General features: G+C 47.4%; 1 protein-coding gene across 1 annotated transcript; it reads left to right on the top strand.

Annotated features, from left to right (window-relative positions):
- The first annotated feature begins 1,725 nt into the window (after positions 1-1,725).
- On the top strand, positions 1,726-23,722 carry LOC143211115 (uncharacterized). The gene is made up of 3 exons (XM_076428571.1): positions 1,726-6,667; positions 20,066-20,341; positions 23,582-23,722. The coding sequence occupies exon 2, from the start codon at positions 20,077-20,079 to the stop codon at positions 20,326-20,328; it is 252 nt and encodes an 83-aa protein (XP_076284686.1). The 5' UTR covers positions 1,726-6,667; positions 20,066-20,076; the 3' UTR covers positions 20,329-20,341; positions 23,582-23,722.
- The last annotated feature ends 96 nt before the right edge of the window (positions 23,723-23,818 follow it).

Here is a 23,818-nt window from a genome sequence, read left to right as displayed (position 1 = left end):
TGTTTTTTTACTAAAAAGCCAAAGAACCCGCGTCTCCGATCGCACCCCGACCCTCCCGTCAATCGCGCGCACGTGGAACTACTCTATTCGTCGATGAAACGAGAAAAAACCTTACTAAACAATAAGCTGCATTATATCAACCGTCTTTCGCCTCTCATCGCATCATCCCGTGTTCTAGGCCAAAATAATCACACTCTTGTATAGATATATGTATATCCTTACAATGTACATATATGTATAGTCAACACACGTTACTACCTCCGAGATATCTACTCTGCTCTCTGTCTTGCTGTAAATAATACGCATCGACATGGATACATCTCTGGTGCTCTGAAAACACTAACGTCATCGCTCACGATCGTTCACTGGAATCTTGGAATTGCTTGCACTCCTACTATCGTAATGCGCTATATAAAAAAAAAACACCAAACAACTCGCAAAAAAAAAAATGTCAGAGCACAACGAAGTACGAAGTAAGAAAAAAAAGGGGGCCAGGGGCACAGGCTGTTGTCTTCTTCTTCTCCGCGAGGAAGAGTCTCCCGCCGAAACGACCGTGTCGCCATTGTCAGCCAAGCGTCGTCGTTTAATAAGCGATCATGTGTGTTCGGTATAGTTTTTCATTTGAGACGGTCTTTCGGCAAGCAGAACGATTGACAATGGCGACCGTGTGTGCGAGGCTCGAGACGCTCTCCTCGGGTGGACTCAGGTGCGAAGACGAGACCGTAGAACGTGCGTAACGACGAGGACGCTCTGTGGTGTAGCACCTGCACAAAGCATTGTCACGTGGTTCCAAAAAAAAAAACAATAAACCAAAAAAAAAAAAGTACGGAAAACAGTTTAACGCAAAACCGTAAAACGGACAGTTTGAGCACGGCTTGGTCGGGTGACGGTGTGTGGCAACGTGCGCGGACAAAACTAATCGAGAAAATGGGCGCACGAATGTTTCCTCTATCGGCTCGGCAAATAAACACAATCCTGCAAAAGCGAAATAAAAAAAAATATACAATCGAACGCAAACATGGTGGTAGATGGTGGTGTTAACGAGTGAAAGCGAGACGACTAGAAATATTAAACAAAACCGAAAAAAAAACAAACAAACAAACAGTAGATGACGATCAGTAGATCGCCGGACATAGAGGCACACACGGCTAGAGGCTAATGGAGGACTCTAGAGAGCGGACGGGGAAGAAAGAGACTCTGTTCTGTTTCCCTGTTCCGCGTTTTCGTGTGCCCCCCTCCTCGTCGTCCAACGGACATCAGTCCGCGGGTGTTGTAAGTCCGGCGACCAAACAAAAAAAAAAAAAAAAACAAACTAAAAACCCGGGCCTCGTGACAAAGCAACAAAAGTAACCCCCTGTGTCTGGTTCTGCCGCCAGGTCAGTTGGCCGGCAGCGGCGCCGCGTCCGATGAGTTTCGATGCGAGCCTTGCAACAAAATCCTGACCTCCCTAACGCGGTTGAAGCGGCACATACAGAACGTGCACACCAGGCCCAGCAAGGAACCGATCTGTAACGTCTGCAAGCGGGTTTACTCGAGCCTGAACAGCCTGCGGAACCACAAGAGCATCTACCATCGGCAGCTCAGCAAGAACGAGCAACAACGCAAGAAGATGGAACAGATGCGCGAGCGGGAGAGAGAGCAGAGAGAGCACACGGAGAGAGCGAGCTCTCAGCACCAGCCTCAGCAACTGCAGCATCCGGATCAGCAGCCACAGCCGCGATTAGGATAGAGCTTGCTCGCGGGAGCCGCTGGGGCAGACATGGGGCGCTTCCGATTGCCCCCAGGGGCAAAATGATGCAATCGAAAGTGATCTCTCGCGCGGCCAGAAAATCACAGCGCCCGACAACCATCGATTTCTTTTTATGGTGTGCCCCAACCCCAGGTAGCAATCCATGCTTGCTCTCATGCCTGCCCCACACAGGCTTCTTCTTCTTCTTCTTCCTAGTAGGCTGGTTCATGCGGCGCGCGCACACTCGTTGAAGAATCTCCTTTAAAAAACAATGGTGTCGGATTTATCGGTATCGTTTGGGTTATCTGTTAGACGTCGACGCTTCTGTCGCTCGCGATACGCTATTGTCGGTTCGGTTTCGATCCGCGTGTACGTTCTCTAGCGTCGATCATTGGCTCGCACACTCGCCCCCCCCCCACCCCCACCCCTCTCCCGCAACGACATCCGAGGAGGATGTCCTCCACGCCCTCCCCCCCGTCCCCCTCCAGGGTGTCTTTGAATTCGAGTCGCGGGAAACACTATGTGATAGTAGACACGACACTGTTATTATAGTTTTCGATGGAGTTCTCCGTTCGAGCGGATCAATAAGAAAAAAACGGAATGAAGTAATGGGATTCTAGAGAGCGAGAGAGAGAGAGTGAGAGAAAGAGAGAGTGGAGAGAAAAGAGGAGTTGAAAAAAAAAAGAGAACGTGTTAGAGCGTCGAGGCCGACAAATTTAATTTTTCTACTGAGGTTATAAAGAGAGAGAGATTTATATGATGAAAAATATATTATATATAAATATATGTATACATGAGACGGACGTCGCGCTACGTGTAAATAGTTAAGCTGATCGGGTCGAGCAACGGGATTCGAATGTACTCCTTGCTTAGAACGCGTTCTTTATTTAACTGGAACAGAAAATATCGAAAAGGAAAGACAAGAAAAAAAAAGAAGGCAAACAAAAAGCTACGTTCCCCCGTTTATTTTTATAGTTATACTCGCGAGGGGTGGTTCACGGCCGCCTGGCTACAGGTGTCGCGGAGAGAGACGTCGCAGTACAAACCTGAATAATAAATCATAAGTTCAAACGTGTGTCCTAAGTTAGAGCCTAAAAAAAAAATATCGAGCCGCTAGGTCTCTCCCCATTCTTCTCACCCTGTATCCCCTATTCCGTTAGGTTTAATGAATTCTCTTCTCTGTTTCCCTTCGTCCTTCTTTCCTTTCGTCCTGTGGTGCGAGCAGCAGGAACAGCGATTCCGATCGCGCTAGAAATCCGTCGTTTTTTTAAAAATCGCCTCTTGGAAAATCGTTTTCAATTTCTTGTTCGTTTTGCGTTACGTTCATCACGGAGTTAACCGTCGACGAGGCTGGCGGCGCAGCTTCTCCGTCGAGACGCGCGGAATTGTGATAAAGAGTTTCTCTTGGAGCGTTCTCACGGTGTTCTATTTGTACTCGACACGCGAATGTTGGCCTGTCACGTATAATACCGTGATTTCATTGATCTTGGGAAATGATTGAATAAATTGGAATTCATTATTCTAGCACGTATTTTTTAACAAAAATCGGACGAAATCTGTATACACGATCTTCTTCGACTTACAAGGCAACGCGCACCGATCGCTTTTAACGATAGTCCTTCTGGAATTATTTTAGTTTTGATCCTTGAAACTCGCGGAACATTGGCGTATTCCAAAAGGACGCGAGGTGAAAGTTTTAAATTTCTGATTCGTCCAGCATTGATTTGTCAATCGAACAGTGAAGGCCAGGGACCGTGGGAACGCCGTTGACGTTTGACTGCGGGAAAAATTGTGGCAGACAGATCGATGCAGCATCATCTAGCGTACGATATAGTTGAATCGACGAGGAGAGCGTGTCGCCCCTGTCCGTAGAATGTAAATAAAAAAAAGAAATCCGTTCGATCGGTCATAGACGCGCGCGCGCTTCTCTGTACATATGTATGTACGTAAGGAACACGTCTTTTATATCAGAATTTATCGATACCGGCGTTGAGCATCGCGCGCATAATACCCGCATACATAACGCAATATAATCATATACCGTCTGTTTCTTTCTTTTTTATCGCTAACATCGCCGTTTCTCATTTTACTACTTTTGTTATATCGGGTTTCATCGAGCGACGGGAGGGACACAAGCGAGAGTCTCGAAAACGGTGGGCCCCGTGTTGTACACACACGCGCACACAGAGACACACACGCGTGGCTTCACACATTGTTTTCCTCTTCCGTTCCGTGTCGCTAATTATTAATCGGACTCGGCCGAATTCTATACGAAACGTTTCCGAACGGGGCAGACGAGATTTGTTTCGCATTATAATTACTCTCACCGCGATTATTATTAATGTTCTTATTATAATTGATACACGAATCACCATTATGATTATTACTATTATTACTGCTATTATCATTATTATTTATGAATAAAATGTTTCTTTTGTACGCTGAGAGAGAGCGGCCCCCCCTCCAACAAAACAAACCCAGACCCCACCTGGACACGCTCCTCGTGCACGGGAAAGGTGTTGTGCACGAAGAGTGGTTTGCGCATACACATACAAGAGAGAGAGAGAGAGAGAGAGAGAGAGAGAGGGAGTGGAGGTGCACACACACTACGAAAGAGGTGAGCGCGGTGAGCGCCGCTCGTTAACCTTCGCCTGCGGTGATTACGCAACCTGCCGTGTCGCGACGCGCGCCGCCCGGTGGTTTTTGCATTTTCTTTTTCTGCGTTCCGTTCCATTCCGTTTCGCTCCGTGTTCCGTCCCGTTCTCGGGCCGCCGCGCAATGCAGACACCTCCGTTGCACCGCCGTTGCACCGCGTGCGCTTCCGGTCGACCCACTTACACCACCCGTGGTACCTCCGCCCCGTGATACTGCACTCTGTTGTACAAGCGCCCCAGACCCCGTGACACGCATACGCTCGGCCGAGGTGCCTCGTCTCGCCTCGCCTCGCCTCAACCTCGCCTCGGCCCCGAAGTCAATGGGTGCGCGTTTCACGCTCCGAAGCACCCGAGGGTCAGCCACCGTCGAGAATACGCCGTTACACCGGCAGAACCTTCAAACCTCCTTCCTCCTCTTCGCTGAGGAACCTTCGGCCTCCTGCGACCTCCCAGCAACTCTCGGGGACGCACAATACTACTGCGGTTACTGGATAACTGTCCCCCGTTCAAGGCCTAATTGCGATTCCAAGAGATTCGACAAGATTCTGCTTCTTCGTCTAAGATTCTAGGGACGGGGGCGAACTGCTGCAGTTATCCCGGAATTACTGTACTTTCTGGATTGCCGCGAGCCTTTCTATTCATTCTGAAATGAGTTCTTGGGACTTATTAACTAATTCGAGGGAAGGGGTTGTTCTGAAACGACTTTTGCTACCTTTAAAAAGAGCAATTCTCGGATAACTGTACCGGGCTTGTTACAACTCTGGAGAGCCTAAGTAGATCGTCATCGAATGATTCAGGGCCTACATTTTATTTTTTGATCCTGGGGGGGTGGGTCTTATAGGATTCTTGGGGTGGGGATGGAAAGAGACAGTTATCCGGGAATTACTGTATCTTCTCCGCTTCAAGGACCTCCCGTGTATTCGTTAAGAACGTAATTCTCGACTGTCTCGAGGCTTTCTGGTCGAAGTCTAGTCGAAAAGTGCCAAGCTGCGCGATCATCCCTTATAAAATTATGTCATTCATTTATATAATTTGTTGGGTACACAGTAGCGGTCATCAAAAATGTTAATGCATCGTATTGTATAAAATTATTAAAAGCCAGTGCCAGGATAATTCGGTCCAGGCATTACACGTTCTCAAAGTATCGAAATACCACGACAATTTTCATGACTGCTACAAGTATCTTTATTTTAAGAGCACAAGCTAAATTGAACCCCGCATACTTTTACACTAGGAACCTCGATTGAAAATCGGTTTGGAAGAATGATTTTAACAATGAAAGCCAATCAAATAACTGTGCGTTAAGGGGTGAATGGAGCATGGCACTTGGACGTCGGACACGTTGACTCCAGAGTCTTTACAGTTCATTTTGCTATTTCTGGAATGAACGCGTCGAGACAGGATGCAGACTGTCCCGCGAATAGCCTCGGAGCGTTAGCGCGCGTCCTCGACTCGTTCTCGCGACTCTTCGAAGGATTAGAAGGACTCGTCGCCTCGAGACTGGTCGAGAATCCCGACGGTGCGACCTCCGTCGGCGCACGACGATCGCCGATCGTTGCGTAACCCACGGCCAATGACAAACCAGAGCCCCGAGCCACCTTTCTCTCTGCGATCGGAAACCCGGTGAAACAGATCGGAGAACCTCGACTGACAAAAACAGAGACACGAATGTCAGAAATAAATAATTCGAGCGGCCGCAACTAACGTACAGTGTTCTCTCATGGTTCGGGGGTTGTTGAGAGGAGCCAGAGAACAACATAAAGCTGCCACCACGGGCGATCGGCGGCCCCCTCTCGACGCATGTGTCTCCTTTTGCCCGCCCCACCCTTCAACACCCCCTATCTCTTTAATCACAACTCGATCGCAACTCACACACACACACACATACACGTGTCGATCCTCTCTCGCTTCCTAACCGGTCGCTTTCACCTTTGTCCCGATCATATAATCCCCACACGCCTTGTTAACGAGGAGTTTCCTCGCGACTCACAGAAACCATACTCACCAAACCACACACACACACACCCCTTCAACCACACTCACTCTGGCCCTGCGTATCGAAGAACACCATCAGCGTAAACACTAATCTTGTCCAGTGATATTAATGGCAGTCGTATCTTTGTTCTTGTTTGTTCCCGGTCCCGCTCGCTCGGCTATACGTTCGGCTCTGGTTCGTCATTGTTCTGTGTGTACCTACCCGCTACCTTCACGAACACGGATTTGCGCTGGGGGTCCATCCACAAACGTGGCTCTCCGTGTGCCTCCTCCTACGCCACAAATATTGGTTCGTAACGGAAAATATCTTTTCTTTTTAATTGGGTGTCGATAATTTAATAACGGACATATATATATGGTGCTTGGTCTCTCTCTCTCTCATTCTCTCTTTTTCTCTCTCATTCTCTCTCTGTCTCTATATAAACATTTAATCACCTTGCGATTCTTCGTATATAATTTTAATTCACTGTTTCTGCTTCTAAACATTTTTGCCACCTAACTCTCTCTCTCTCTCTCTCTCTCAATTTTTCGTTCACGATTTTTTCTTCTCTTCCTCTTTTCTCTGTCTCTATCTGTCGCTCTCTCTCTCTCTCTAATCTTCGCATATTTATTTAACGTACTTACCCGTAAACGACCGATCGCGTCCGTACAAAACGAAATCGTGTTTCGCGAATTGGAAACGATGGAAACAGTCGGTCAACCGTCCGCGATACTCGCGATGCGACTGTCGCACTCTATGCACGGCAGTTTGCTACCGCAGGGGGTGTTCACCTGCGACGTGTGCGGCAAGAGCCTCTCGACGAAGCTCACCCTGAAACGGCACAAAGAGCAGCAGCACTTCCAGCCGTTGAACAGCTCTGTGTGCTTGGTCTGCCACAAGACGTTCAGGACGTTGAACAGCCTGAACAATCACAAGAGCATCTACCACCGTAAACAGAAATAGAGCCGGTTATCGTCGCGTGAGGCTCGCGCGCCGTGCCGAGGAACGCTGTGAGAAACGAGAGCTTTCGAAATAGGGGGCGAGGAACAGGAAGGAAGAAACGGAGAAGGAAGAAAATGGAAAGAACGAACTGAGAAGAGAGGGGAATAAAAAACGGTGCCAATGGACGCGACGGGACACGGGTGGAACGGCCGACACGTCGACAGCATGTCCGCGTTCGAAAAATGAGGGAAGGTTTCGCGCGCGCGCGCGTCTGTGTTTCTTCTCATTTCTCTTTTTTGTTCGTTGTTCGCCCGAGGGTGTTGTTGCGTTTGTTGTCGCCCCTTGTGTTGGTCGTTGAACAAAAAAAAAGAACGGGGGAGGATTCCGCGCGGTTACACGGAATTGTTGTTACATTGTTAGTTATTAGGATCGGTTGCGCGTTCGTCCGTTCGTTCGTAACGTTCGTTGGCTCGACGGCGACGCTCCGTCGACGGTTTCCATGGGACCAGTTGCTGTAAACCAAGACTTCTCTCGCGTCGGTGTAGCTTTTTTGAATCGCGTCGATTTGGGGCCGAGAGTTAGAATAGCCGGCGCCGCATGCTGTCCACGATGCCGGGGGAAAGGAGGGGGTCCGAAGGAGCAACGAAGGAGACAGAGAGGAGAGGAGAGTAGACGCGCACAGTCCGAGAGGATATATTATAGGAGGCGTGAATGGACGATCGAAAGAGCTCCGGCGCGGATAGACGGAAAGAGAATGAAAATCAGTGCTTCCAAACACACGATGGACGCGCGTAGGCGATATTCTTTTTGTTGAACCGGCACATCTCGTTGCGTTCTCACTACCGGAACCGAGGAACGAGCACCGCCGACGATCGGCCCGCGAGAAGAACGAGAGGGAGAGAAAACGATATTCCGGACTTGTCCCGTCCGCAGCTCGAGGTCCGATCAGCTGCCCAAAGCTTCACGAATGTGTCACGAGACCCTCGTTTGTGCCACCGAAACGCACCCGCGATCGTCGCCAACGCACCACCGATCAGCACCGTCAAAACCCCCTTCGCGAAATCTCTAGCCGCGGAGACACACGCGATCGCGACGGCCAAGCCGCATAGCTATTTTCGTCTACTTTTATACCGCAATCCTCTCGGTCTTTCTACGATACTCACGAGACAATTCGACGGTAGAATTTTCGACGAATCACTCGAAGCTTCGGAGCTCGAGCCGCCGGCCTTCTCTCCTTAGCATCGCGTCGTCGCCAGGACGATACAGACGCTATTAAATAGCGGTGCCCTGTTGGTTCGGGTGTAGGGAAGAATGCAGTGTTCCCTCTACAGCGTCGCGCGCAAGGTGCCAGCACAGCGAGATAGTGGGGAGACGGTTCCGTATGTGGGCGTGGCTTCGTGGCCCTCGATTTTAAATCCGGGCAATAATACTATGAGGCTATATCTGCTGTAGAGGAAATTCTGTGATACAGTGAGGATATCAGGCGGAGATCTCTCAGTGGGCGTGGTTTCGAGGCCCCCAATTTTAAATCTAGATACTGTACAGAGATCTCCGGTTGTTCGTGGCTCCGCTGGCCCTGCAAAGTGTGCTAAAGTAAAGTTAAAGGCGTGACGGTAAGGAGGGAAGCCGTGCTCGCAGAGCTCGACTGTTTCGCTTCCCGGAAGGACTATTCCCGAGCGGATCCGCGATCGAATCGCGCGCCGGTTCGTCGGCGGTGCGTTGGCTGACGGTGACGCCCGGTGGTTGGCTTCGTAGCGACGGTGGGCGTGGCCCGAGGGAACGCGGGAGTTTCGAATTCTCTGGCGAGCTCTCCACAAGCACGCTGCACACGTCCGTTCGCGCGCGAATATTCGCCGCGTTCCCTTATCGTCGCCGGCCGCGCGACGACACACCACTCTTCTTTCTGTAGCGACAGATACGGCTTAAATCGCAGGCTATACACGGTAGGTTAGGCTTACGTATTTCGACGTGGAGGAAAAGGAGGAGGTTACGTTAGCGAACGGGAAAGAAAGAGAGAAAGAAAGAAAAAAAAATGAATAATACTTCCAGGTGTCCGAGACACCATCGTCCACACTAACTTTAGGCAGGAACGTGTCCGAATACATGTTTCGACAAGACTGTAAAACGAATATTGAATTAACCAAGAAAAGACTCGAGAATCTTTTAATTGTTTCGATGTTCGAGGGGGTACCGGGGGTCGGGGGGAGGGTTTTGCCGAGGGGGAAAAAAAAAGAAAGCAAGCGATGAGAGCGCCGGGGTGGGAAGGGTGGGGGGGTTTTCACTGAAAAGTACACGCGCGCGATAGCAGCAAAAGGGGGTTGGGTGGGGAACAGGGGTGTTCTTCTTCCGTCGCGGATCGATAACGATCGATAAACACACGGCGGTACGTGGGCTGTAAAAAGTGGTAGATAAAAGTTACGAAATGTTACGTTAACGGGTCGGGGCTCTCCCGACCTAACGGAGGGGCGGGACGGGGCGGATACGGGAACGAGCGAGAAAGTTGGAGGGGGTACGCGGGGGCGTAGCAATCGATCCCTCCGAGAGGCGACTCCGTTATCGTTTCGCGACGGACCGTGAGAAAGGACGTACATTGATATAATATAATATAATATATACGTATATATTTTATCTTAATATATTCATTCCATATTAAATGCTTTAGCGGGGGTACCTTGCACACAGACACATATTCATTTTCAATGGTATACCGGGCTTTACGTAAAGTACCTTATCTTATTATTATGATTACCTTCTTCTTCTTCTTTTTTATTTCTATATTATGATTATTATCACAACTATTGTTTCTTATTATCACTGCTACACTACGTTTCATATCGCTACGGATCGATTCTTGTGCACGAACGATTCCCAACGAGACGCGCGTGCTTTCGATGACGATCATTCGGTCGCGGTTGCATAGGTATGTCCTTTCGAGGCACATCTCGACGAAAAACACTTTTTTCCACACAGGACGAACCATCGAACGACCTAACAGTTGCGTGTGTATCTTCTCGATTCCGTTCGCTTGTTCACGGTGACTCTGTTCTTATTTTCGTTCGGTTCCCACACCTGTCGTCACCGCGTTAATTAACCCGTCCTCCCTTTCGGGCTCGATCGTCGTCCTCGGAAAAAGAAGTCTGACTTTTCACACAATACTCGAGCGGGGGAGGAAAGCTGAAAAGGAAGAAGACGCTTGTCCGATCCTCCAGCGGCCTTGACGCGTTCATTTGCATACACGCGCGCGCACATGCACGCAACGCACGCAACGTGCGCTCACAAACACACACACACGGCCCTTCATTCTTCGCCGGTTATTCGCGCCTAACCGCGCACGTACCGTCACCGCTTTCTTACTCGCGCTTTCTCGTGTTTTCTTTCTGCCGGCCGTAATCGCGACGGCGACGGCGAGACGCAAAGGGGGGACGGACACGAACCGGTGACGACATCCAACGTTTCACGGGAAGTCCGTTCGAGACGCGGCGGAAACCGCGCTCGGTTTTCTGACGACTCCGCCGAGCGTAGAGGAGAAACACGGTCCACTAACACTGACAGGTTACTTATATTAACTAAACGATAATAGCCATATATACATATAACCGACTACATAGCATATACCTATATTTTAGTAGAACTTTGATAAGCCACCGGTCGAGGACTTCCTGATGGTCGTGGGTCGTTGGACGACCTGGCCGAGACCCGATTCCATTCTTCGTCGCCCTTGTTACATTGTTTCTTCTGATTATACGCAATTTACAACGGTTCCATGATGCTCGGTGCATCGTCTGATTGATGTTAACTGCACTTTGAGGTGGCTGACCCAGCGAGATCATAGGTTCGAGGTCCTTGAGGACGGCAGTTAGAGTCGACGAGCATTTGCAAAATTTTTACTTCGCACTCAAAGTGTCCCTTTTCTGTAATTGTTAAAAGATCTCTTCAGGGTTTGACCCTTTCGTAGAGTAATTTAGTAACGCCAGTGAGACCACAGCCAAGAGATTCTTTTAAGAGATAGAACCAGCTGCGAGCATTGCCTTGAGCGTTCGCAAAATTTATGTGGCACTCAGAGTGTCCTCTTTTCTACAATCGTCGGAAAGTCTCTTCGAGGGTTCGACCCTTTTGTACAATAATTCAGCAACAACGGGATCACAGCCAATAGATTCTTTCGAGGGACAGGGTAATTGAATACATCAGCGATCAAAGTGTTCCTTGTCCAGTGTCAGGATAGAAATGACATCCTTCGGAAGTTGTCAAGGTCTTGGAGCATTGAGAATTTGCAAAATTTTGGAAAAGTCAAAAGTCTCTGTTCAGGAACGAACAGAGGTACTTTGAGCATTGAAAATTAGTAAAATTTTGAAGAGGCCAACGTAGAATATTGTCTCTTGCCTAGAGTCGGAACTGATCGAGAAAATTATGGACTTTAAGTAATGAAAGTTTGCAAAATTTTAACAGGAATTTCAAGAATCTCTCTTGTCCAGAGTCATTGTAGACAGTAAGGTCCTTTGTAAAACGAAGCTTTGGAGTTAAAAATCTGCAATAATTTTTTGCAAAAAATTTTGAAGAGGTCAACGCAGAGTGGTCAACGATTCAATAGTAGCTGAAGTGTTCCTTGTTCAGAGTTACTTTGAGCATTGCAAATTTTTAATAGTCAACGAAGAGAATTGTCCCTTGTCTAGAAATGATTGAGAAGATTAAGTACTGAGTAATGAAAGTTCACAAAATTTTGAGAACAATATCAAGAATCCCTTTCGTTTAGAATCAGAGTAGAAACTAAGGTCCTTTGTAAAACGAAGCTTAGGAGTTTAAAAATCTGCAATAATTATTTTTCAAAAAATTTAGAACAGGTCAGTACAGAAAACTCGACCTAATTAAAGCGTCCATTCTTCGGAATGAGAACCGAGATGTTCAGCAAGACGAAACTAAGGTCTTGAGCATTGAAAAATTGCGAAATCGCGTGTAGGTGAATTTGGCGAATCGTTTTTTTTCTACGATAGCAATGTTTGCCGACCGCCGGACCCAAACCTTTATCTACGGCCTCGCCGGGTTTACTGACACCGCTGTATCGTTATCTTGTCGTGTGTACGTCGTCTAGAACGTATCAGCTCGCCGTCAGGAAGGCTTCGAAGCTCCCCGAACGATAAACATATAGACAGACTAGGTCCCGTCGTGCGTCGACATTCGTAGAAGATTGATCGCAAAGTAATTCGCGGAGCACACACAGGACATACACAAAAATATATATACACATATATATATATATATTTTGCAGCGTGTAGACCCGAGAACAACCCGTACACTGCGCATTCATTGTACAAACGGTGAACTCAGCCAGGCAGACAGACCCCGTTCATACACACGCAGAGATACGCACATAGAGTACATATATGTATACGTACATATAATATACAGAAAGAGAGAGACACGTACGTGCACACAGGACTGAGAGACACACATATACGGCCAGCAGCGTCGATATAGAAAATATTTGGCCGGCGCATACGAAATTGTTGTTTCGAGAGAGCGGCTTCAACGAACTTGTCTTCCGCTTTCTATTTTATTCGATCGAATCAAATATTTGCCGTGCAACGAGGGGCGAAATTATACAAAGAGTGTGTAGTGGATTTTTTTTTAATTCACTTTTTAATACTCTCGTCCACGAAAAAAAAAAAATAAAAATAATTGTACAAACCTCGGAATTTCGGAGCGAATCAAAACAAATAGCGAGAGAGCGGGAGAGATAGATGGAGAGGACGGGATTTGATGTTTTAATTGGTGCAATTTTCGGCACGGTCGTTTTATTTATTGTGCAATGGCGATATCACGGTTCACCGATGCTAGCCGCGTCTCTTTTTTCGCGTTTTATTGGCCCCGTTTTACCCCCGCAGAGTTCTCGTATTCGCCGGCCGGATTCGGTTATCGACGTACAACGGAGCACACGTTGACACATGAAGACATACACACACACACACACTCCACCTGTACATCGTTTAGATAGGCTATGATAATTTAAATTAGGTTGTACTATTCGGTTCGAGTGGTCCGCGTCGCTCGTACTTTTGCCGAACGGTCGTTTCTCCTTCTTGCGTGGCACTCGAGCGAGAGATTCGAGCTTGTCCCGTTAGAATGTCGATCGACACGGACTATGAGAGAATGAGTGTATGTGTGCGTATGCATGGGTGTGAGAATGAGACCGAGCGACGAGGGATCCGTTTAGCAGATTTTCTTTAAAGCTCGAAGACTATGGTCGACGCCCGAACATTATCACGCGAATGAAATACCGAGCGGAGGATACAATACGAACGTTGCCGGGATATGAGAGTGTAGTGTTTCTTTGTTCGGTTCGGGAAGAGGAAACGAAGAGGAACGAAGCTTTAAATTGCGAGAGAATGTGCGAAAATGTGCGCGAGTGTGGCAGAGAAGAGAGAATGAGGGAGAGAGTAACGAAACACAGTTTTATAGTAGTCAGGACTGGTGAAAGAACTGATATTGATAATATTTAAACTAGTAGATTTATTCAAAGAAATTGATTTGTGACTACTGTAAAAATGGCCAAATATTGCGGAATATATATTCGCCCTCCGATCCGCGGTCGGGCGCTATTATTACGAGAATAATAAATTATTAATGAAATTAATATAAATTGAATGAAATATTTAACTGCAAATTATATATTAGTAGAGGTTTATATTCGAGTATCCTTTTTGTTTTAACTGCGTTCGTTTATCTTCTTTTTAATTTCGCCTTACGTTGTAACCTAGGTACGGTAGGCTCGCGCGCGTCAAATGTCCACGCAGTCATACCTAATTCTTTCAAAATCGGATAGGTTTTTTAAGAACTGTATTTCACCTTTGAAAGTACCTTGATCATCTTCTTCTAAACATTTTTTGTGATTAAAATCGCAGTAATAATTGGATGAAAATTCCTCCGCTTGCTGGCAGAACTTTTACGATTTATCTCTGACTTCTGAAGGAATTACGTGCATCGTGGCAATGAAAATTATGGTCGTTCGAACCTGGAGATTTGACGCGCGCCCACCTAACGACGACGACGATGATCGCTTCGCGATATTTTTGTAGGAATGATGTTAAAAACGCCGTTCTCGGAGAGTTCGCGCTCTGTAGTTGGCCTCGCGAAGATTCGCGAATTCGCGGGCGAGAGAGAGAGGGAAAACTAGAGAGAGTTAGAGGGAGAGAGAGAGAGAGCGAGTGAGACATTGAGAGAGTGTGGGAGGATAGGAGAGAGAGAGTGTGAGAGAGCGACGGTGCTTCCTTTACCGATCTTAACGATTGGCCAGTGCAAAATACGAAAATCCGTTCGAAGGATCCGGCTTCGAGCAATTTTTCCGAAAGACTGAATCGTTGAATTTTTCGCGAGCTTCGTGTCGTAGGCGGATGGCAGGCAGCGAAGTGTTCACGGACGGGGGTGGAGACCGTCGAAGTGGGTCGAAAATGGGGAAAAAGTGGGGTAAAAAACCGAAGGCTCGAGACGCGCGTACCTGATTGCAATTTAATTAGTTAGCCGGCCGCCATCCGCGACACTGTTCGCCGCGTCAGACTGAATTGGACTGATTAATTAATCTATTCTCTTTTTTTTTTCTTCTATTATACGTTTTTATTTTTTGTTCTACTCTCTATATGTGTGTCTATTTTTTTTTAATCGTTCTAATTAGTCGACTTTACATTGGACTGATCTTCGAACTTTTGTTTCTTTGGACTGATGTTACCAAACGAATCGCGCGATTTAAAAGTATCTAATTTCTAAGTTCTCGTAAACACGGTTGGAGGGAAAGCATTTCGCGCGAACGCGACGAAATTGGCGAGGCATCGCAGGGGTTCGAATTGCCTGAGAAATAAAGGGGGGAAATATGAAAGAGAGAGAGAGAGAGAGAGAGAGAGAGTGTGTGAGTATGTGTAGAGATAGTGAGAAAGAAGGGAGGGAAACTGGAATCTTGCGACAAACGTGTGTGTATATAGTTCCGTTGAAGCAGGATATATCAGGACTATTTCGTTGGTAGAGCGCGCACGTGCTCTATTTTCCATCGCTTTGTTCTGTTTGTTCTGAAGTATGCTATATCCGACATTGTCCACGTTTTCTTCGTTTGCTTCTCGTTTATTGGTTTCCTTGTTCTTTTCTTTAATAATTTTTTTTTGTTCTTGTAATTTTCGTTCACTACACGATAGGCTTTTAGCGCGCACACATACACGCACACAAGTACATTAACGATACTGTTTAATTTTTCTACGGTCAGGGGGTAAGAGGTGTATAATCCATAGTTACGTACACACATACACACGCAGAGAGCGAGAGGGAGAGAGAGAGAGAAAGAAAGAAAGAAGGGAAGAAAGACACGCACACGCCGGATAGACGGACGCCGAGATTCGTCTCTTCGCATCCGATTAATTTTTCTTTCTCGTAATTATTAATCCGTAGGCTTACGCGATAGGGACGATAGGGATATCTTCATGTACGGTTGTTGTCTCTATTATCTCTGTGTTTCTGATACGTTTTCTTCGTTTAACCGTTCGTTTAACCGAAAGAGAGAAAGAGAGAGAGAGTGAGAGAGAGAGAGAGCGCAACTCAGCTATTTACAAGTGCAGACGGGAGGAAAACAGCTATCTTAATAATGTAAGCCGTAATTCCGTTTTAATTAAACCCCGTACGATATAGAGTTAAATTAGCGATCACCCACGGATACTGAGCAGACATACCACACCATCGACGATTTAATAATCATTACCTGTGCGAGAAAAACGAAACGATATCGCGATACCGATGAATAGAATTATTTTGTGATTCCGAGTTTGGGAGCAGGGGATAGCAAAGAAGCGAGAGAGAGAGAGAGAGAGAGAAAAAGAGAATGAGAGTAAGTGTGAAAGAGAACGAGGAGATAGAAAACAAAGCGAAGCAGCGAAAGCGAGAGAAAAAGAGAAAGGAACGGAGAAAGAAAGTGAGAGAGAGAGTGAGAGAGAGAGCAAAACGAGCTTATTCGAAATTCGTCAGATATGTAAAAATTGTATTGAGGAAATAAACGAAAAGAAAACCGGTGCCATCGGCTAGAGACATCTCGATACGTGTCCGAGGATTCTGGAAAAATGGAGAAAAGTCTGAATTCATTTCTTTTTTGGGTCGGGGTAACGGCTCCGTGCCGGGTACAAATCGTTTTTTCAAGTTTTTTCAGCGAGTATGTCGAGCGTTACCGTGCTTACTTATTATTTGTTATCTGCCAAGGTGTTCTGGTTATAATATATATTTATTGACGACTATTATTATTAATATTATTACGATTATATAGTTATTATTTTTATTTCTAAGCAATGTCAAATGCATCTTAATATATTTTCACCCCATTTTTATATATATATATAAAACTATATATATATACATAGATATATATATATATATATATATAATACGAAGAAAAAAATGTACTATTTGGTTTAATAATGCTTCGCATTCTTTTATTTTCGTCGGACGTTCAGAACCTATCACATCCTCGAAAGAAAATTATGCGAAATCGCGAGCAGACAGGTGACTCGGAAAATTCGGCGTTTTTATGCTCACTAGAAAATCTCGGCTATCCGAGCTCTTCAAATGTTCCAGGGAACATCGATAGAAAGCTCAGACAATATTTCACGTTTAACTACTTGCACAGAAAAATAGCGAAAAATTGTCTGTCGCCTCTATCCCCCACAAACTTGCGAATTCCAAAAAGATGTGTTCGGGTGGCCGATTTTTCTTTATCGTTTCTTTCAGTATATTTTCTGTTCTTAAAAAAAAAACAACTGAGAGTGCAGAAAAGCTCACCAGCCCTTGAGAAAGCATAGTCCTTTGCACAGGTCGCTTTGACGCTTGTTTCTTTCAGCTGGAAGGTAAGTTGCTCGTCGCGCGCGCGCGCGCGATCCGTTCGACGCGTGTTATCGCTGTCAGGCGAGAGACACACGGCTCATCTGGGCGATCATTCAATAAACATCGTGTGACGATCGCGGAGCGGATACGGTTACCGATCTCGTTGATCCGCGCTCGCTTTCCAAGCGGAACGAGACGCGCGTGGTCGCTCGGAGGCCGAAGTAAGAACGTTTCACCCCAGAAGAGCGGAATTTCTCCAAAAAAAAAAGAGAAAATTCCTGAACGCGGGGAAAAATCGTCGGAACCGATTTTCCCCGGATGGAGAACAACACCGGGAGGACCACGAGATCGAGCGTGACTCGGAAAAGACTCACGCGCGTCGGGAAACACACACAAAAAAAAAAGAAAAAAGAGAGAATACGATTAAGCCGCCACGCCGCTCGCCAGGCTCACACGCATAATTACTACTACGTTCACCTCGAATCTGCATGCTTTAAGTGTCACCCAGAATGCTCAGTGTTTCCTTCTCGTCGTCTCCTTTATTTCTCTTCTACATTATACATACGTTTTATTTATCTTTTTTTTTTCTCGACTCGGTTCACTGTTTATTTTGATTTCGTACGAAACTTCCCCGAACCGTCCGTCGTCGGCCGTCCCGACGGAGAAGAGAAAAAGAGTCCGACGTTGCTCTATACGCTCTCCAACCCCACCCCCATGTTATCCCATTCTCCACCCCCTCGTGCACCACTCGGATCGCGTCGAGCGGTGTCTGTCTCCCTTTTCTGCCAGAGAGTGTGTTTAAAAAGAAAAAAGAAAAGAGATAAACGAATGTGTGTTTACGTGTGTGTATGCGTACGACGAATACGACGATGTACATATAATATAGAGAGAGAGCGGAGCAGATCATGCTCATCAGCGAGGAGGCTGGCCGCTTTCACGGTTCCTTTCGGACGTAGGAGGTTTAACGAGACCCGGATGGTTGGGGAGGGGCGGGGCTCGAGAAAAATTGGATAAAAAGCTTTTTCCGAGCGAATAGAGAGGGTCGCGTCGCGGCGCGTCCGCCGACTTCATTCTCGATGTTAACACAACGCGATCCGCGTGCGTGGGCGATAGAAACCGCGACGACGGCGACACGGCGGCCGTCCGACTTTTTAATTTATTGTCAAATTAACGAGCTCGCGCGGCCCGTCACAAATGAACCGTGCCTCCTTATTGAGACCTCGGGCTCGTCCCTCCTCGCAACCTTTCTTCCCCATTTTCCAACCCTTTCTTCCACCCCCCCTCACGAACCAGCTCCCCCGTGTTCTCCCGAGCGTTTTTTATTCGGATACGGCGACGATATTTTGTATGAACGAGCCGCGCGGCAAACGCTCCGCCTGATTCTCTATACGCCCCATGTCTTAACCCCTTCTCAGCCTTTTGGTACCGCGGTCTCCGAAGAAAAGACTGGCATTGAAAGTTCTTACTTCGCTCCCCCGAATGGCGACCAGGCATCTCGAGATCGTCGAAGAGTTTCCAACAAGCGCGCGCGCGCGGACACCACCCCCTCTGCGTATCCCCTTTTCTCCCTTTTCTACGCGGCCGGTCTCGAGAGCACGGCCATCGAACGTGCACGCCGTGTTTTTCTCCTTTTCAAACCGCGTTTGTTTCCCCGGGGCCGAATGTTTTCAAATCGGAAGAATAGCGTGTAATATACCCACACACACACCCACATACAGGCACACACACAGACACATAGTCGATCCCGGGGGTAAGATTCCATGAAAATGCACGTTCAGGCCCCGTGATCGCGACAGAGACCTCGATGAAAAACACGCCAACGGATACGCAACGGAGCGGCCTGTGTACGTCTCGAGCGAACCTCTGAATGATTTCAATGGCGTCACGTCTGCGATCGCGCGAGAAATCACGAAGAAAAGCAACCCAGAGGAAGCGAATATGTGCTGGGGGTTTTTTCGTCGCGAGACTGTGGACCAGTGGATTCGATAGGGATCACGAGACGAAGCCTCCTTTCGGACCTGCTACCTGTTGTGTCGACTTGTCGCGAGGATTAGGAGAATATTAATGAGGCTACAGCGCTTGGATGCTTGGAACGATTCGAACATGACTTGCGAGTGTTGCGATCGGGGAATTATTTAACAGCGAGGACAGTGTTTCGGTTAGGTCCAGTGAAAGCAGACAGCATCGCTGCCTTGCCATTTCTCTGGGTAGAAGGATACTCTTCGCCTATCAGTGATTTATTGCTCTTTTACACTATCCGAACGAGACGTCTTTGCCCATGAAAATTAGACTATGGATCGTTTCGCAATGTTCTGTATAATTTAGTGGGGAACAGAAGTTTAACTCTTCTTTCGAGAAAAATCGAACAGGGTTTGGCTGTGGGTTGGGTTTGCAATTCGTTTCTAGTAGCATCTTCGCGACCAGTTCTCGTGAAAGTCGAGCCATTGATCTTGAGCGAATCGCAGACGACCCGAACGCAATCAACGCTGAGCGTGTGTTCGAGTATTTTCGTGAGTCAGCGCTTCTACTGCCTCTAAAGTATTATAAATATCTTGCACAGCATCGAATCGTTTTCTAAATTTACTTTTACGATCTCGAGACCTCCCTTTCGCCATAGACACACCGCACTATTTTCAATGCATCGCTGTAGCACTCGTATTTCGTGTATCAAACCGTTTGCAAACGTAGGTAGACGGGCGAATGAAAGAGACGGAGAGAAAGGAAACGAAAGATAGAGAGAGAGAAAGAGGGACTGTGAGAAGTAGATGTCAAGAGAGTGAAAGAGGGAGAGAGAGAGAGCGAGAGAGCGAGGGTTGGAATTATAAAAAGAAAGAGTTTATCGCTTGCGTCACCCTTTGATACTAGGGCTAGGGTATAAAGAAGTGTGGGGGTTGCAGCTGCACGAGGTGCATTGTTGTGTTTCAGTGCTCACCTCTATGACGGGGATGACCTTGAACTCCCTGAACACCCAGTCAGCGAAGAAGCTGTTCCGCTGCCAGCTGTGCCACAAGGAGCTGTGCAGCAAAGCATCCTTGAAACGCCACGTTGCCGACAAGCACGCCGCGCGACAGGAGGAGTACAGATGCGTCATCTGCGAGCGGATATACTGCTCCCGTAACTCCCTGATGACCCATATATATACCTATCATAAGAGCAGACCCGGCGACATTGACATTAAGTTCTTTTGAAGGTTTAGATAAGGTAGGGCAACACGCAACAATCCTTCTGACAAAACTCAACTCTCAGCCTCAACCGGACAAAAAACGCGTCTGCCTTTTTTCTCGCGCGTCTCTAACACTACATCGTCTTCTTGATTAATTATACCGATGCTTCCTATATCACACACATATCTACAACAGCGTGCCCGACTACAAATGTACGCAACCCGATCATTTCCTTATTCAAAATCCAGTGTTGTATGCTGTATCAAGGGGGTACCATCGTGATCGAGAATCTGTAAGCTGTGAGAATGCGTGATAAACGAAAAGTCAAATAATAATCATCACTATGCGTTCCTCTTAATATCACCATACAACGTTAGTTTGAAACATTTCATCGTGTTTTCAATGCTCAAGGAAATAATCGCATATGTATACATGTAAGTCGGACATGTACTGTCTATACAAGGTGTTCGACAACATCGAGGAGAAAATTCCAAGGATGTTTCTTCGGGACAGGACGAAAATCAAGCAAAAATTGCGATCTCAGCCTGGCTTCTAAATACCTTCCTGATCCAACCTCTTGCTCGACTTTCACAGTGAACAGCTTAGAATCAAAGCTCTGAAATCGCAATGTTCGTCTTGTACCTCGAAGAATCATCCACGAAATGTATCCCCACCTGTTGCCTCGCACCCCGCGCACACATAGATCTATATATTCTCTCTTCTCTCTGTGTTGATCCCGCTCCTTCCACCTTGCTGTCGCGGAAAAACTCTCTCTCCCTCTTGCGAGAGAGAGAGCTCGTTGGAACGCCTCGCGGAGGTCGCGATCGCATAATCGTAGCCTCGCAACGACCTCGGCTTCCTCGTCAACGGTGCCCTCCCTCTTCCGCTTTCCGGTATCTGTCCCCCTTCTCTTCCTCCGCTTCCTCCCCCCCAAGAAGAGTGTGCATGCCAGAGAAGAAACCGGTCCCGGCGACTCCCACGTGTTCACGACCCTTGTTCCTCCTCTTCTTCTTATTCTTCTTCTTGTTCCTCACGGCACGGCGGCACGGAGCTTTCGTTCCACCGTCCTCAAGTTCATTCCACCGTGCTCCACCCGCGGAACTGCTTTTCCCTCCTCTTCCCCAGTCGTCCTTCGCTCGCGTCGGTACCGTACGCTCGCCGATCGAGCTCTTCCGGTACTCGCGGCTCCGTTATGCCACTCCTACTCCCTATCGGCCTCTCCGACCCTCTGTCCCTCCTTAACGGCGTCGTCGAGCCGTCGAATCGGCCCATCGGCCGTCAACGAACCAATCACGATCCTCAAACTGTGTCCAGGCGACGATCATTCATTTTCTGACCTTGTCAAACTTGGACTCTTTGGTGTACAAGAACTATACCTCGTCTGGACACAGAATCCTCATTCTCCTTCCTCCAACTAACATCTTCTGAGTCTTTTTCTGTTTCTTTATCGTTTCTGGATCAAAAATTCTGTCGCCTGCTCCTCCGTCCTCCTACGCTTCTCTCTTATATTCTTTTCGTTTTCGGTTCTCTCTGTCGTGGCTTCTCGATGTTCGATGTTGTGTGCATGCTCATGTGTATCGTCGCTTGTCGAACGTACGTCAGGCTTCCCGCGAATAACGCGATCTCTGGATCGTCTTTCTCGATGCATGACCGCAGAGTACTTCGCGACGCCTCTTTCTCTCTCGTCTTTCTTTCTCTTACTTACACACTCGCGTTCTCTCTCTCTCTCTCTCTTACGTTTTCTTGCATCGCTGCAGCTAGAGACGCTCTCGCCGTCACTCGCGGAGAATTACCGCGATTCGACCTTCCAGACTGCTAGTCTACCGTAGCATGATTGCAATCCCTTCTCATGCACGCTGCTTTGCTCGGAAATCGCGTGCGATCTCGTCACGTGCGCCTTTCGCACGTCTTTCTGCGAGCTAGCCAGCTCCGGGGACAGTTCTTGCACTGTAATCTTCGCTGTTAGGTTGGCAACTAAATATATTTCACTGTTGAATTATATTTCAATCGGGAATATTTAATTCTGCTAATATTAAACGATAATTTTATCCAAGAGAATTTGAAGGTCGAGAACCTGGTTGCCAACCTAACGGAAACGAATCCGAGCTCGATGAAATTGAATCGTCCTGCAAGTGGAAACGGGTTAATTTTGCATCGAAGAACGAGTACCGATTAAGAAACTGAGGGGAAAATTGAATCACGCAAGAATTGTCCGTGGAACCGATAACTTCCGGTTTCATCGATCGATGGAATCTCGCGGTTCTTCTTCCGGAAATACTCTATATGCGACTGACTTCTCGCGGAACGTCTACGAACGCGGTCTGGCATGGTGGTTTTGGTCCTCTTCATCTCTACTCGCTCGACTAATAATTACAAGACTCTCTATCGGCCCCGATTAACGACATCATACTACCTGTCCAGTCGCATGGGATCGTTTACGATTCAATCCGACACGCTCCGATGCACCGATCGATGAAGCTCCGAAGGCTGACACACCACAACAGTCTTCGGATCAATCCTAAGACAGCAGGGTTTGAAAGCCGAGGTCGTCCGCAATCGAAAAGGTCGGAGCCTTGATCGGGCTCGATCGAAGCGGATCGCAGAGATCGAGACGAATCTAGCCGGTTGTCCCAACAACTTGCGAAATTCGACATCCCCTTTCCCTTTTCGGAGAAACGATTTCTGGCGTCACCGCGCGAAAACAGTCTCGCAGAAGAAGAAGCGAAGAATCATTGTTCATCAGGTGCGTGCAAATGAATTCGGTGCCTCTTTACAACGAAGTGCTTCGAGATTTTCTGTGAGAAGCTCTCTGTTTGCATACGAGCTGCTCGGAGAGCATTTTTTAAAGATGCAAATCAAATGCAATATTCAGTCTTGGCAGCTGGGATCGTGAGCAGGAGATGAGAAAGTCATCTAGGGTTCTATGGATTTACAAAAATAGATTCTGGAGGGCAAGGGTGAGTCCACAGGCACCGAATGAAATTTGTATAATTGCCAACGTAGCTGAAGAGAATTATTGACATAAGTAGACTGCGGACCGTTATGCGAAATAAAAATCGTCTGCATCGATTGCAAGAATTTTAATAAAGGAGAAGTTAGATATTGACATCGTCGTTTTCTAAATTTCCTAACAATTTTGCATAAATGCAATAAATGCATAAAGATCCGCAGTCTAGATGTAACGGTTGAAGGGTTGAGGTGAGACTGTTTTCGCGTTGGCGAGGCTGATTGATAATTGACGAGAGTTCGAGATCTGACGAATTACGGCGATTTTCAGGTACGGGCAACGGGATGCATCCAGCACCGTCGACGCCTTCCACTGCCATGTACCGGATGCCGACGCCGACGGCGGCTGGCCTGAACGAGTCACCGGAGTGCCCGTTCTGCCGTCGCAACTACTCATGCTACTACTCCCTGAAGCGCCACTTCCAGGACAAGCACAAGAAGTCGGACACCCTGCACGTGTGCGAGTTCTGCAACCGCAGCTACAGCACCAAGAACTCGCTCACGACGC

This window comes from Lasioglossum baleicum, chromosome 8 (genome assembly GCF_051020765.1).
Source record: "Lasioglossum baleicum chromosome 8, iyLasBale1, whole genome shotgun sequence".
NCBI lineage: Eukaryota > Metazoa > Arthropoda > Insecta > Hymenoptera > Halictidae > Lasioglossum > Lasioglossum baleicum.
This window is presented reverse-complemented; position numbering and strand designations above follow the sequence as displayed.